The sequence below is a fragment of the Diadema antillarum genome, unplaced genomic scaffold (genome assembly GCF_040938485.1).
Source record: "Diadema antillarum isolate AM-2024a unplaced genomic scaffold, OU_Dant_1.0 seq00000388_RagTag, whole genome shotgun sequence".
NCBI lineage: Eukaryota > Metazoa > Echinodermata > Echinoidea > Diadematoida > Diadematidae > Diadema > Diadema antillarum.
Genome location: NW_027271385.1, coordinates 96,983 through 109,660, shown reverse-complemented (window position 1 = coordinate 109,660; position 12,678 = coordinate 96,983). Strand labels below are relative to the sequence as shown.

Here is a 12,678-nt window from a genome sequence, read left to right as displayed (position 1 = left end):
ATTCGAGAGGATGTGAAAAATCTCAAGCTTGGATATGTAATGCTTTCTATATGCTATTTATTTTCCCCTTTTACATTGTTATCATTTAATCTTTGTTGGAACATTTCACAAAAAGACAGAACAGAGCTGAAAAAAAATAAGAAGAGAATGAACAGATGGATCAGAAAATGGATGAATAGATGATATATGTACAGGGGCGGATCCAGGAATTCTGTAAGGGGGGGGGGGGGGAGATGTGACTAATATTTCTGGTGCCACTTCGGGGTTTCATTTCATTATTTTTCTTTTTATTTCTTTTGTTTTTAGCGAAAAATAAATGGGGGGCATGCGCAGGTTGCGCCCCCCTCTGGATCCGCCACCTATGTAGATGATTGAAATAGTATGCCTTAGAGCTCATCTATTTGTATTTCACAGTGCATACAGTAAAACCAGAAATTTTCTAATGCATTAAATGTTCACAAATATTTTGAGGAGCTGTGATTCATGAAAAGTCAAATGCATACAAAAGTTTGTTTTTTTTTTCTACGCAATACATTGAATGGCAGTGGCAATTTGCAAAAGTTTCATGTTGCAAATGTTTCCGGTTTTACAGTACACCAAAGTTCCTCTTAGCTTACAATATGTGATTGCTCAACCATACCTTTCCTTCAAAATTTGTTGCTTTCATCGCTGATTTTAATTTCATTGAAATAGATGGTTCAGGTCTAGTGCTATTAATTTAAAATTGCCTTTGTCTGCAGTAGAATACTTTTTTTTTTTCAGCTTAAAACAGCATGTTGGATTTATTAGTCATAAACTATTCACTTGCTACTTTGCAGTCCCTTTCTATTGGTCATTGCTTTATCAGAACTGTTGTACCATAATGAGATGCATACTTTCATCATCGTGCGCAAAAGCAGCTCAGGATTTCATAATTGATGCACATGATAGTTTATGAGAGACAATTTTGTCCTGTCTTGATTGATATTCCACAGTATCAGGGTATAAACGGCAGAGCTGAAAAACAAATACTTACCCAACTAAGCCTTTTGTTTGTTCGTATGACGGCCTTTTATGATATTGTAAAAGTGGAGATTTTCACTGTACGGAAATCTCAGCACATTCAGCCATTCAGCCATTTCAAAACTGATTTTCATCAAATAAACTTTTGATACTCCTTAGAATTGCATGCTCTTTGACATCTCACAGAGTGGTTTCTGAATATCTCGCAAAATGTTAAAAGCTAAATCTTCACCTCAATCAGAACTGTACACACCCTTTAAACCTGGCGGAATACACACAAACAAAATAGAATGTTCATGCAAATATTTCTGCTCTTACAGTGGTGACAGTGATCATGATGGTTGCATATAGTTATAATCAAAGATAAATTCATAATTATGTACTTGTTTACCGTACCTGAAATTTTTGAATAACTTGCAGTATGTGGATGGCTTTTTATATAATAGGTAGTTGTGAGTCATAAGCAACAATTTCCTTCTCATGCTCTGATCATGAAATCAGGATGAACATAGGCCTAATTGTGATTTTCTACCACAAAATAATCTAAGCTTACCATAGTTCTGACCCTCATTTGGTTTACTCTTACTTTGTTCTGTTTACTTTCATTTCATTTTACTGCAAGTGCTCAAATGTATTCCATGAATATAAAAGTGCTTGCTAGGCATGTAGATCATCTCTTTTTGGCCTGTTGCTATGCAGTAGGTCTGGCTATGTGGCTGTAAGAGCAAATATTTGTCCTGCATTTTAGAATATCATGCATCAATCGATCATATCTTGCACCGAAAATTACTGATGCTTCCCATGATTTTTTTTTTGTCGAAATTTTGCGGCTTATTTAACTGCTCTATTACCATTTTCACATTTCCTTTCAACAATTTGTGGTGGCTGGAATTGTTCCTTTCATTCTCTGAATTTTACCTGGTTTCAAATGGCTTATAAAGACTGTTAAGGTTTGTCAAGGGAATACACCTGGCTTTTTTTCTCTCTTCTTGCAAATTATTTTGTGTGAACCCCTGTTCTGGATTATACATAAGCAACTGTTGAATTTATATGGGCAAGGTGAATTTCTGACTGTTTTCTGAATTTTCCTTGGTTTCAAAAGGATTACTAAAACTGTCAAGATTTGTCAAGAGAATACACACAATATTGTTTTCTGTTCTTGCAAATGATTTTTGTGTGGACACCTGTATTTAATTGCACTTCAGCATCTGAGCTTTAACAGGGATATGGTAATAGTGAACTTCTGACTTGTAGACATATGGTTCTATTAAAGCTTGCCGTCTTTTGTGATGGTTGGCATCATAAGTCATAATGCTAATTAGAAAAAATATAGATAAATGATTGAGTGCAAAGCTACTGGGTGCTGAGCATGTTTCTTCAGTATATTCCTGTTGCTGAAAGTATATGGGTAAAAGATATATTTTCCCTCCTTGTGACTTGTGTGTGCATGTGTGTGTGTATCATAGGGTTGTTTTTTGTATGGATTAAGCATTTGATATCTCATGCTTTGCACTGATTTGCAATAATTTGCTTGCACTGAAAAGCCCAGGCAGCATACTATTTGATGCTATGTATATCTGCTTAGCATGCTCTTTCTTGTTTTGTTGTGTTCGCGATCCATCCCCATACATATACTGTGTAAGCCAGCATGTAGTGACAATTAATGTTTCAAGCATGCATCCCTCCTCTTTATTTGTGTGATTATTGCCAAAGTTGTCATTATACTAAAAATAATTTCAGGTCATGATCCTGATCGCCAACCAGATTATGAAATTTTTACAGTGAGAACAGAAATAATGCATTTGTTGTTAGATTTGGGTCGCGATCCAAAGTGCACTTAAGTTTGTGTGATTTTTTGTAAAAAGACATGAGTTGTGCAGTGAGAATAGTGACAATTAACCAAAAATTTTGAGATTGTACATTCCACAAGGCACCATGCGTGTCGGCCCTTGCTATTTTTACCATGCTGTGGTGCACCACAGTATATTGAATTGGCCTTGAGATGTACATAGACTAGCATACCATTCATAACATGTGTGGGTCAACTCTTTGCAATATTGGTGACCCAAAACATTACCGGTACTCCTTTTTTTTTTTTTTTTTTACAGTGAGAATGCTGAATCAAAATGAGCTACCCTGATTGCGACCCAAATTTCTATATGAGAATGGCACTATATTTATCCCCTGTGCTCATGCCTGATTTTATTTCAATCATTTGCTTCCAGTCATCTACTCGTCTGTGATGTATTATTAAAGGACAAGTTCACCTTCATAGACATGTGGGTTGAGTGAATGCAGCAATATTAGTAGAACACATCAGTGAGAGTTTGAGCAAAATCGGACAATCCGTTAAAAAGTTATGAATTTTTGAAGTTTCTGCTCAGTCACGGCTGGATGAAAAGACTACTACTGTATAGCTTGTGATGTCACATGAGTACAACAAAATAAAGAAAGAATAAAGAAAATTCAACATATTTCCATTTTTCTCATATAACAAAAGAACACTCGACTTCTCTCTTTCAGAAGGCTGGGGGAATAATATTACCCCTAGCATATGTCAGTAGCAAGTTGAAGAAATGTACACTTTATTCAAAAAGTAAAGTCTTGTGAAATTCTCTTTTTATTTTCCTTATATAGTTGTGCGCATGTGACATCATACACTGTAGTAGTCTTCTCTTCCAGCAGTGACTGCGCAGATACTTAAAATATTCATAACTTTTGAACGGATTGTCCAATTTTCCTCAAACTTTCACTGATGTGTTTTACTGATATTGCTGCATTCTCTCAATCCTTATGTATATGAAGGTGGACTTGTCCTTTAAGGCTGCGGTGGCAAGCCCTCGGTCATGCTCTTTTGGAAAAAAGCTGTAGAGTAGTAAAATATCGGCGTATGCATTCTCATTCGTTTCTGTCTGGGGAAGGAGCAATATTATATGAAGCACAAAGAGAGAAGGATATATTCTATAAAATGTTGTACGACAAACATCAAACTCAATCAGTTAAGCACAACCCTTTAAAGTGTGGTATTTTGGCCATAACTAAAGCGACCCGTTTAGTGGTACGTACTTGGTATTCTTTTGATATCAGGACCTGAAGAACGATAATGCACACAAAACCAATTAGCTAGTTCTCAAAATGCTTGCATCCTCGCCACACCTAAAGTCAATATCGGTCCCTACAGCAACAACACACTTCATATTCTATAAATACTGCCCTCAGGGGATGGGGAAAAGCTAACAATCACCAGGCAGGGATCCAATTCAGAAGTGCAGTCCAATTAGGTGGCACTTTATTAGGGGGAAAAGTACTGGCACTTGCTGCATTGGGATAAGTGTGTGCCAACTCCATACGGCAATGCTAATGTGCTTATCTCTTTAATAATCAGTTTCAAGAAAAATTGGATTCACTTAATTTACTCATAATGTGCCTGACTTTAGTCAAGGACTACCAAAAAAAAAAGAAGAAGAAGAAGAAGAAGAAAAGAATAGCATACTTGTACTATAGTACATGCTGTATATGATTATGTCATATTGTATTTAGCAAGTCTAATTTTTCACAAATTTGGACCTCTTGACAATTTTTGTGAGAGGGTAACTTCATGATCAGGGATTACAGTAATGAACCAGGAAAAGTATGTATGCCTGTCACATTCATCAAAGTTGATATTTTTGCATATTGTTAAATTTGCAGTTGACACCTGTCTTGCGTAATTCACAATAATTATATGGAGAATAGATGCTCTTGTCTACACCTTGGAAGTATGGTATACCGGTTTCCCGAAAGGAACAGGTTTTTAATAATGATTTAAGGAAATTTTTCTCCTCAACTGTTGTGTTTCTGTAGTCAAATGACTCAGGATTCTCCGAACAGACAGACAAAACTGGATTATATCCAAGTTGACGCAAATAGAGCAGGGATTTCAAACAACTGCCCACGAAACCAACCCGCAAATGACGCAAACACATTTTCTCCCCACATTTTTGGATGGATGGGTCAGTGGACTGGACTATAGGCCTAAGATTTAGGGGAAGTCCTTAATTGTGACATCTGTCAATTCAGCAGAGGATTTATTGTGGGACTGGTCTGCTGTGGGTAGGTCTACCAGTTTGTTTTGAGAGAGCTTTGCAAAGAGAATTTCATTGTGGATTACCATGACAACAGAGGCATTGAAAAATGTATGGTAAGTTTTTAGTTTATTTCATATTTTCTGTTGTTACAGTTCCTTCAATCATTTTGTAACATTCCACCAATTTCTGTTCATTGTCAAGCTGAGATATCAGATGGCAGCATTTGTTTCTTGGACCAGTACGTAGGATTGATAATCTTTTTTTTCCAAAGATAGCAAACATCAGAATCACTACTTGATGATATTTATATAGTGTGTATGGTTATTGTAGTCAGCCTGCATATATTGTATGACTGTGGAACATGTAGGTCCTCTTTGTCAAAAAGAAAGGAAAAGAAACCTTTCGTAATGGTATGATATAGACAACTACTAATCTAATAATCAAGTTGGGTACATTATTTTGTTGTTAAATATTTGTTGTTGCTTTAAATGATAGTTTGCACCTTGCTTGTTGATGAAATGCTGTGAGAAATTTGCTATTTCGGTCATAATTCTTACACATGTTCCTGTATTTAAAGTGTGCCAGTTTTCTGTCAACCTATAAGACACATATCTCCAAGCACTTTTTATGCTCCAGCTTTCCAGCTCTGGCTGTAATGTGAGTTTGACAAACCTGTTCAGGTGCAGGGATTTGACATTCCTACATTAAAGCTGTTGTAATTCCATGGAGATTAGGCATATGACATAATTCCTCCATATTGACAGTTGAGTTACAGGACATGTGGGCAAATGGAAGTTGAAAAGAAAACATAGCAGCATATTTGATATGCTACTGGTTCTCAAATGAAGCACATTAAAATGGGACGTCCACCCTGACAAAATAGTTTGTCTGAATAGATGCATGAAAATTAGAGGAAAGGGACAGTGAAAGTTTGAGCAAACTCTTATGAAAACTGACAAAGTTATGATTTTTTAAGTTGTGATTATTCAATCGTTGACATTCTATGATGTCACATACAGTACAAGCTCACTCCCATTTCCTCTGTAGTATGAAATAAGAAATGTTCCTATACCCATCATGTAAATTCAAGTCATACATGCAGTCATTGTAAATATTTTTCTATACAACCCTTTCATGCACAAATAGTAATAAATAATTTGATATTCCATTGAAAAAAAGGAAGAAAAATCATGGTTTAGACAATTAAAGGGACCTGGACTTTCATATTTGTACCCCCGAAGAGTATGTGATTGTCTACATAGCATGCCCAGTGAGGAGGTAGGAGTGTGCAGATTATCCTTGCAAGTCTGCCTTTTTGCTACTAAATGTGATGTTGTCTTTATCTTATTTTCTTGGGGGCATATTTGTTTCTTCCTTGGAATGAAAGAGTTATGAAAATGTAATATCTTCCTCTAGCAGGTCAAATTGTCAATCCAAATCTACCTGAGTAATTTAAATTGTATCCAATGCAGTGTATGGTCTATGGCAGATAATGGATTCATTTTGTTCATTATATAATGACACAACATAAATTTGCTCTTTTCTTTTCTTTTTTTCTTTTTTTTTTTGGAGGGGGGGGGGGGGGTGGGGGGTGGTGGTATGTAAAACAAACAGGCCTAAATTGAACTTGACAATTTTTATATGCTCTGAAAACAAGGTAATTGGCTTCATTTACACAATAAAGCTGTACAGAGATGCAAGCCCTTATGTTTATGCTATGAAAGGTCTGGATATGTAGACTAGTCCTTATATTGTTGGATGCACATTCAGGAATGCATAGTTGATCATGAATGAGCCATGATGACATTACCAGGGATATGGTTCAACCTTGTGCAGCCTACTCTCCAGTGCTGATGAACCCTGGTTACTTCCCAAGAGCCTCGTCTAGGGAACGACATTTCTTTCCCCTCTGGCTCCAAATGTGTCATTACTATCCACTTTAAGGCCCCATTGTGTTAAACTTTAATAGTAACCTTACGATTAATGTTAACTCTGCAATTAGTGGTAACCATCAGAGACATCTTGGCTTGGATTGGCTATGGTATAGGGCAATACCTCTCATCCTTTTTTAGCCTGAGGCCCACTTAGGCTCTTATATGTTTGTTTTATTTTTGATGCCCAGTAAAATAGAATACAATATCTTTTATTCATTTTTTGGATGACATCGCAGCCCACGTGAGAGAGCTTTGCGACCCGGCCACTGATTGAGAAGTGGGAGTGTAGGGTAACAGGATGGTAGTTACCATTGATTGCAGAATTGCCAATATATTATTAGTAATGTTAACATTCTTGTTTTATGTAATGGGGGCAAGATTTCTACATAAAAATTATGTAACTGCAATGCATCATGTCGTGAGTGGTTTTTTTTTTCTTATTCTGCTAATGCTTTGATTTTTTATTTTTTATTGATTTTTGTTTATTTGTTTATTTTTGTTTATTTTTTTTATTTATTTATTTATTTTTTATTTATTTTTATTATTATTATTATTATTTATTTTTTTTTTTTGGGGGGGGGGGGATACAGATTAGATCTTCATGATTTTGAATTTGGTCTTTGCCCATGTATACATGTATAACAGATCCAGGCACTGTTACATGAAAGTTGTCAACCCTGACAATTTCATAAAAATCCTTGGTTTTGATTGGACTAGAAGCCCTGGTCAATGATTGTTACTCATGGTAATTGTCAGAGACTGAGAGCTTGTCAGGGCTGACAGCTTTTTGAAAGGGTGCCACAGATCCTGCTCTGTGAGTCTTTCATGCAGTTTGTTGGAAGTTTGCCCTTTACCTATACAAAATAAAACTAGACCAAAACTCTGATGGCAATAAAAGTAAATCAATACAGCCTGAACAGCTCGCATCTGATTACCCTCCCCCCCCCCCCCCAACATACATGTACATGTGTAGTACATGACAAGGTAATACAATGTATCATTCCATCTTCACATCTTCATGCAAGACAAGGACATAGTATGTATGTACACACATAATATTCATTTCAGAATTTCCAATATTAGCTTGTGTATTTCAGTCTACCCCTCATCTCAAAAGTTCATATTGTGACCACACATCATCTGCACCCTGCTCCCTTAGATTCCATTCGCATATGCTCGCTTCTTGCCTGGCAAAGCTATCATAGCATTCAGAAAAAAAAATGAAAGCTCTCCCATTTTTTTTTAGCTCTAATACAGAGCGGAAAGGAAGAGAGAGAAAGAAAGAGAGTGAGTGAGTTCCGATAGTGTTTTGATGTATTGCTTCTGCCTGTATTGTTTTTGTTTTGCTTCTGCTTTTGGCAGATAAAGTTTTGTACTTTTGTGGTAGATTAGATGAAAGCTTATCATTCCATTTGATGCCTGATTTCAAGATTTTCATCATTTTGTGTGAGAATATGTATCAGACATAACATATATTAAAAAGAGACAATGTTTCGTACAGTTATTTTAAAAGAGCTTTGAGCATCACAATTGTCATCATATCGATTTATCACAGCAACATTTTGAGAAATGTTTTTAAGTGGTGAAAATGTTCTCTGTCGCCCTCTACAGGCAAGATGAGACAGAGGACAGTGATCTGGCCATTCAGCTGGATGTCTTTGATGAGCAGAAGCTGGTGGATGATGAGGAGCTCATGACCTATTACCCTGATGATGGTGTAGATCTGAACAGCCCAGTTGAATGCTTCCATGCAATATTCAAGAAGGTAAACAATGTTTTGCCTTGATTTTCCCCTAGATTAAAAAACAAAACAAAACATGTTATATATTTTTTTCTTCTTTTACCTTTTCATCATTCTCTCTCATAATGTGCTGCATTTTTTTCTTGTACATGTGTATTGTAATCTGATGTGATTTTATTATTCTCAGCTTTTTCTTTGCTTTTAAATTAGAATTTGGAAATAAATGAAATGAAATGAAATGAAATGAAATGAAATGAAATGAAATGAAATGAAATGAAAAGATTAGAGGATTTTGACCCATTACTACAGATACACATATAAATGTAGACTTTGTCTTCAGCATTGTATTGTAACTTTTCATTTTTTACCCCAAGTTACACAGTAGCTCTTCTTTCAAACCAGTAGCTTACAGGCATGTATTACATTGTAAATTGTTATAATAATGGTACGTATAGAGTTTATCTTTTACCCATTGAGGGCAAGTCCCTAGTATGCTAGGGCATGTGTCTATGGGAAATGCATGTTGTAGCAAACTCAGCCCCTCCTCAATGGGTCAAAAAAAAAATAGAATAGGAAAAACAACTGACCATTACTGTCTGTGCAGTCGACCTCTATTTCCTACTGGCATTGTATCTTCCATTTTGCCTCCAGGTTGGAAGCAGTCCCCAGGCTGCCTCCCTGCTGTCCATCCTCCACGCCTTGCTCCAGCTGGATCCGGAAGACCAGGTTTCAGATGAGCTCTGGGAGCTGGCCGACAGGCTGGTTAACCAGGCCACAGCGCTTGACAATGCTGACCACATCCATAATCTGCTGAACAAGGGCCTGAAGGACATCATCCAGTTGTTGAGGAGAGGACTGGATCCTCTGACTGACCAAGTACCTAAGGCTGTCCCGAGTGTTGACAAGGTGGACAGGGAGGTGCAGACAGATGAGATAGAGGTGGTAGACCCAAGAACTAAAGTGGAGGGTGTGGTGGTAGCAAAGACAGAGAGGATGCAGGAAAGTGCTGCTCCTAGTGTTGCAGCTGCCCCTCCACCTCCTCCACCTCCTCCCCCTCCACCTTTGGGAGGAGATTTTGGCAGTGTTGCATTGATACCAGGACCCCCTCTGCCTCCACCTCTACCTCCTGGGGCTGGAATGCCACCTCCACCACCACCCCCGCCATTGCCGGGTGGCATGGGTGTGCCACCACCCCCTCCACCACCCGGTTTGCCAGGAGCTCCCCCTCCACCACCGCTTCCAGGGATGGGTGGGTTTGTGCCTCCTCCTCCACCACTTCCAGGAATGGGAGGCGGTGTGCCCCCACCACCTCCACCCCCATTCCCAGGAGGGGGTGCGCCTCCCCCACCTCCTCTTCCAGGCGGCGTTCCGCCCCCACCACCACTAGGAGGGATGGGTGTCCCGCGTCCACCAGCGCCACCAGGAATGTCAGTATTCAGTGTTGTGGGTGTGGCGAACGCAGTCTCAGCACCACCAAAGCCAAAGAAGAAGATGAGAACGGTCAACTGGTCCAAGATCCCTCCCAACAGAGTCATGTCTCAACCAAACATCAACACAAACAATGGTGAGATTGATTGCTCTGATACTGCTTTTACAGTTTTTGTCACAGGAGAGAAACAACATGGAGAATTCTGCCTTCATTGAGCTCAGGCATTGAAGAAAGAATGACAAGCAGTTACAAATCCTGCTTTCCTTAATACTATTAGTATAATTATATGGAAAATTCAAAGAATGTAATTCTTATATCAATTCATTTTTTTCATGTGTGTGTGTATTTTTCCTCCAGGTAAGAATATTTGGCGTCAGATCAGTGAGCTTGGCACGCCTTCCATTGTTCCCGAGTTTGAGAATCTGGAAAGTCTGTTCTGCCAACAGGAGAAGAAGCCCAAGGATGAGGTGGATAGTGAGAAAAAGAAGAAAAAGAAAGAGTCTGCAGAGGTGAGACAACAAAAAGATACTGTATCATGTAGTGGGTACAAGCCTCCTTTATCATTTAAACAGTAACAAAAGTGTAAATCTCTGAAGAGTCTCCTTTATTATATTTTTGTAAAGAAGTCTAAGATTTCCCACTTTTTGAAGGATATGATGTGGTAAATACTACTAAGGAATGCATTTCCGTATTCGTGATGATGGTAGTTTTGTACATTGCCAGATGAGCCTGTATGTTGCAGGCAATTTCTTTTTCTCGGCATTTTGATCATTTTGAAGAAGCAACCATAATACTTTTCATCATATTAATAGATGATTTTGCTGTACTTTGTTAGCACCCCCCCCCCCTTTCACTCCCAGTTTTTAGGACAGGAATGACAATGAAGCTTATTTTCTTTCACTTTTCAAATGTTGCAGTATGTCTTTACACCATAGGTCAGTACTCTTTTAGTTTTAGTCTTGTCACGTAATGAATGCCTGACCCATTCTAGCAAATCTCAACAAAATGAGGTCCAGATTAATTGTGAATGAACTTAAAGTGACCATCATCCAATTTTTTTTTTTTTTTCTGTCAGATCAATCTCCTTGATGGCAAGAGGAGTCTTAACGTCAACATCTTCCTGAAGCAGTTTAGGATGCCCAATGAGGCCATCATCAAGATGATAGAGGAGAGTAATGTGGAGGGCTTTGGAGGAGTGGAGCGGCTCCGAGGCCTCACCAAGCTCCTCCCGGAAAAAGATGAGGTACGCAGTGTCCTAGTTCTGCAACCCCCTGCCCTTATCCTTTAATTGTTTGTTGTTCTTGTGCTAGGTGGTTTATATAATGTTGTGGTTGTTTGTTTAGATTGTTTCTTCTGATGGTGAGACAAGGGAAATACAAGAAGATATGTATTCTTTTTTTTAATGTCATTTCCTTTTCATGTTCGTTATACTGGAAAGAATTAAAGACACAGCATTCAGCAGGAAATGCTTGATTGAGATCAGCAATAAATGTTTTATTGCAAAATGAGCTACACTGAAACTCCATCCCTGTTTATTTGAGATATTTGCCATTAAAGCTTCTAATAAACAGAGAAAACAATAAGAAAATACCAGATGTTTTTAACCATAGCTTCAAGAATATTCTGTGTTATGTTACAAGTGAGTTATCACTGGAAATGTTTGCTTTTGCTCTGATGATGAGCTTACTCCAAAAATGTTTAAAAGTGGTGCTGAGCCATTTTTGTGATGAAACTTTTCAGTTACATGCCTTCCTCTTCTCTATAGCAAGGTGATATCCAACGTATCCCTCCCCACCCCCTTTGGGTGTAAGAAGTCCAACTTATTCAGCTATAAGTACTTGTCACTTGAAATTAGTGCAATTACCACATCAAGAACTCAAGTCGTGAATGCAGCTTTGTTATTTTCAGGTAAGTGCAATAGTTGCAACCACATATATTCCTCACAAAATAGATACCTTGTTAGATTTATTCACATAACTGCTCTACCTAACAAATCCTGACCATTTCTTTCTAGCTGGATATGCTCAACAACTTTGAAGGAGACAAGACCAGACTTGGAGCAGCAGAGAAGTTCTATCTTGAACTGTCCAAGCTTAAAGAGTGAGTACACTTTTTGAACTGCGAGAGATCGGGACCCAGATATTGGAGGGGGGGGGAGTTATTTTATTTGTATTTCATTTGTATTCTATTTACTGATCCTCACAGGTGCATTGCTGAAACTGGCTGGCATTGTGCAAGGGAATGAACATCTCCTTCCAAATCATTTATGTGCCACAATGGCTTTTATATGTGGTACTGCTACAATGCTACTCCTTCTCAATCCTTCACTGGTTGTACGGATTTCACTGTGGTCATCAGGTTGGGAGAGACCCAGCTGAAAGCTTAAAAGTATCCCAGGGAATTATTAAAAGCAAGGTGCATGGTCATACAGACATGAAGTCTTGATGTGCACACGCATCAGCTTCAAGCTAGAGAGCAAAAACACATTGTTGCCAGTTTGATCTG

At 38.1% G+C, this 12,678-nt stretch overlaps 1 protein-coding gene across 1 annotated transcript in view; it reads left to right on the top strand.

Annotated features, from left to right (window-relative positions):
• LOC139731932 (inverted formin-2-like) overlaps window positions 1-12,678 on the top strand; it is a 111,169-nt gene that overhangs the window by 88,618 nt on the left and 9,873 nt on the right. The window contains exons 7-11 of the mRNA XM_071642807.1: window positions 8,615-8,768; window positions 9,396-10,308; window positions 10,531-10,682; window positions 11,249-11,416; window positions 12,188-12,273. Coding sequence (XP_071498908.1) covers window positions 8,615-8,768; window positions 9,396-10,308; window positions 10,531-10,682; window positions 11,249-11,416; window positions 12,188-12,273 — 1,473 coding nt within the window. The remainder of the gene's footprint in view (window positions 1-8,614; window positions 8,769-9,395; window positions 10,309-10,530; window positions 10,683-11,248; window positions 11,417-12,187; window positions 12,274-12,678) is intronic.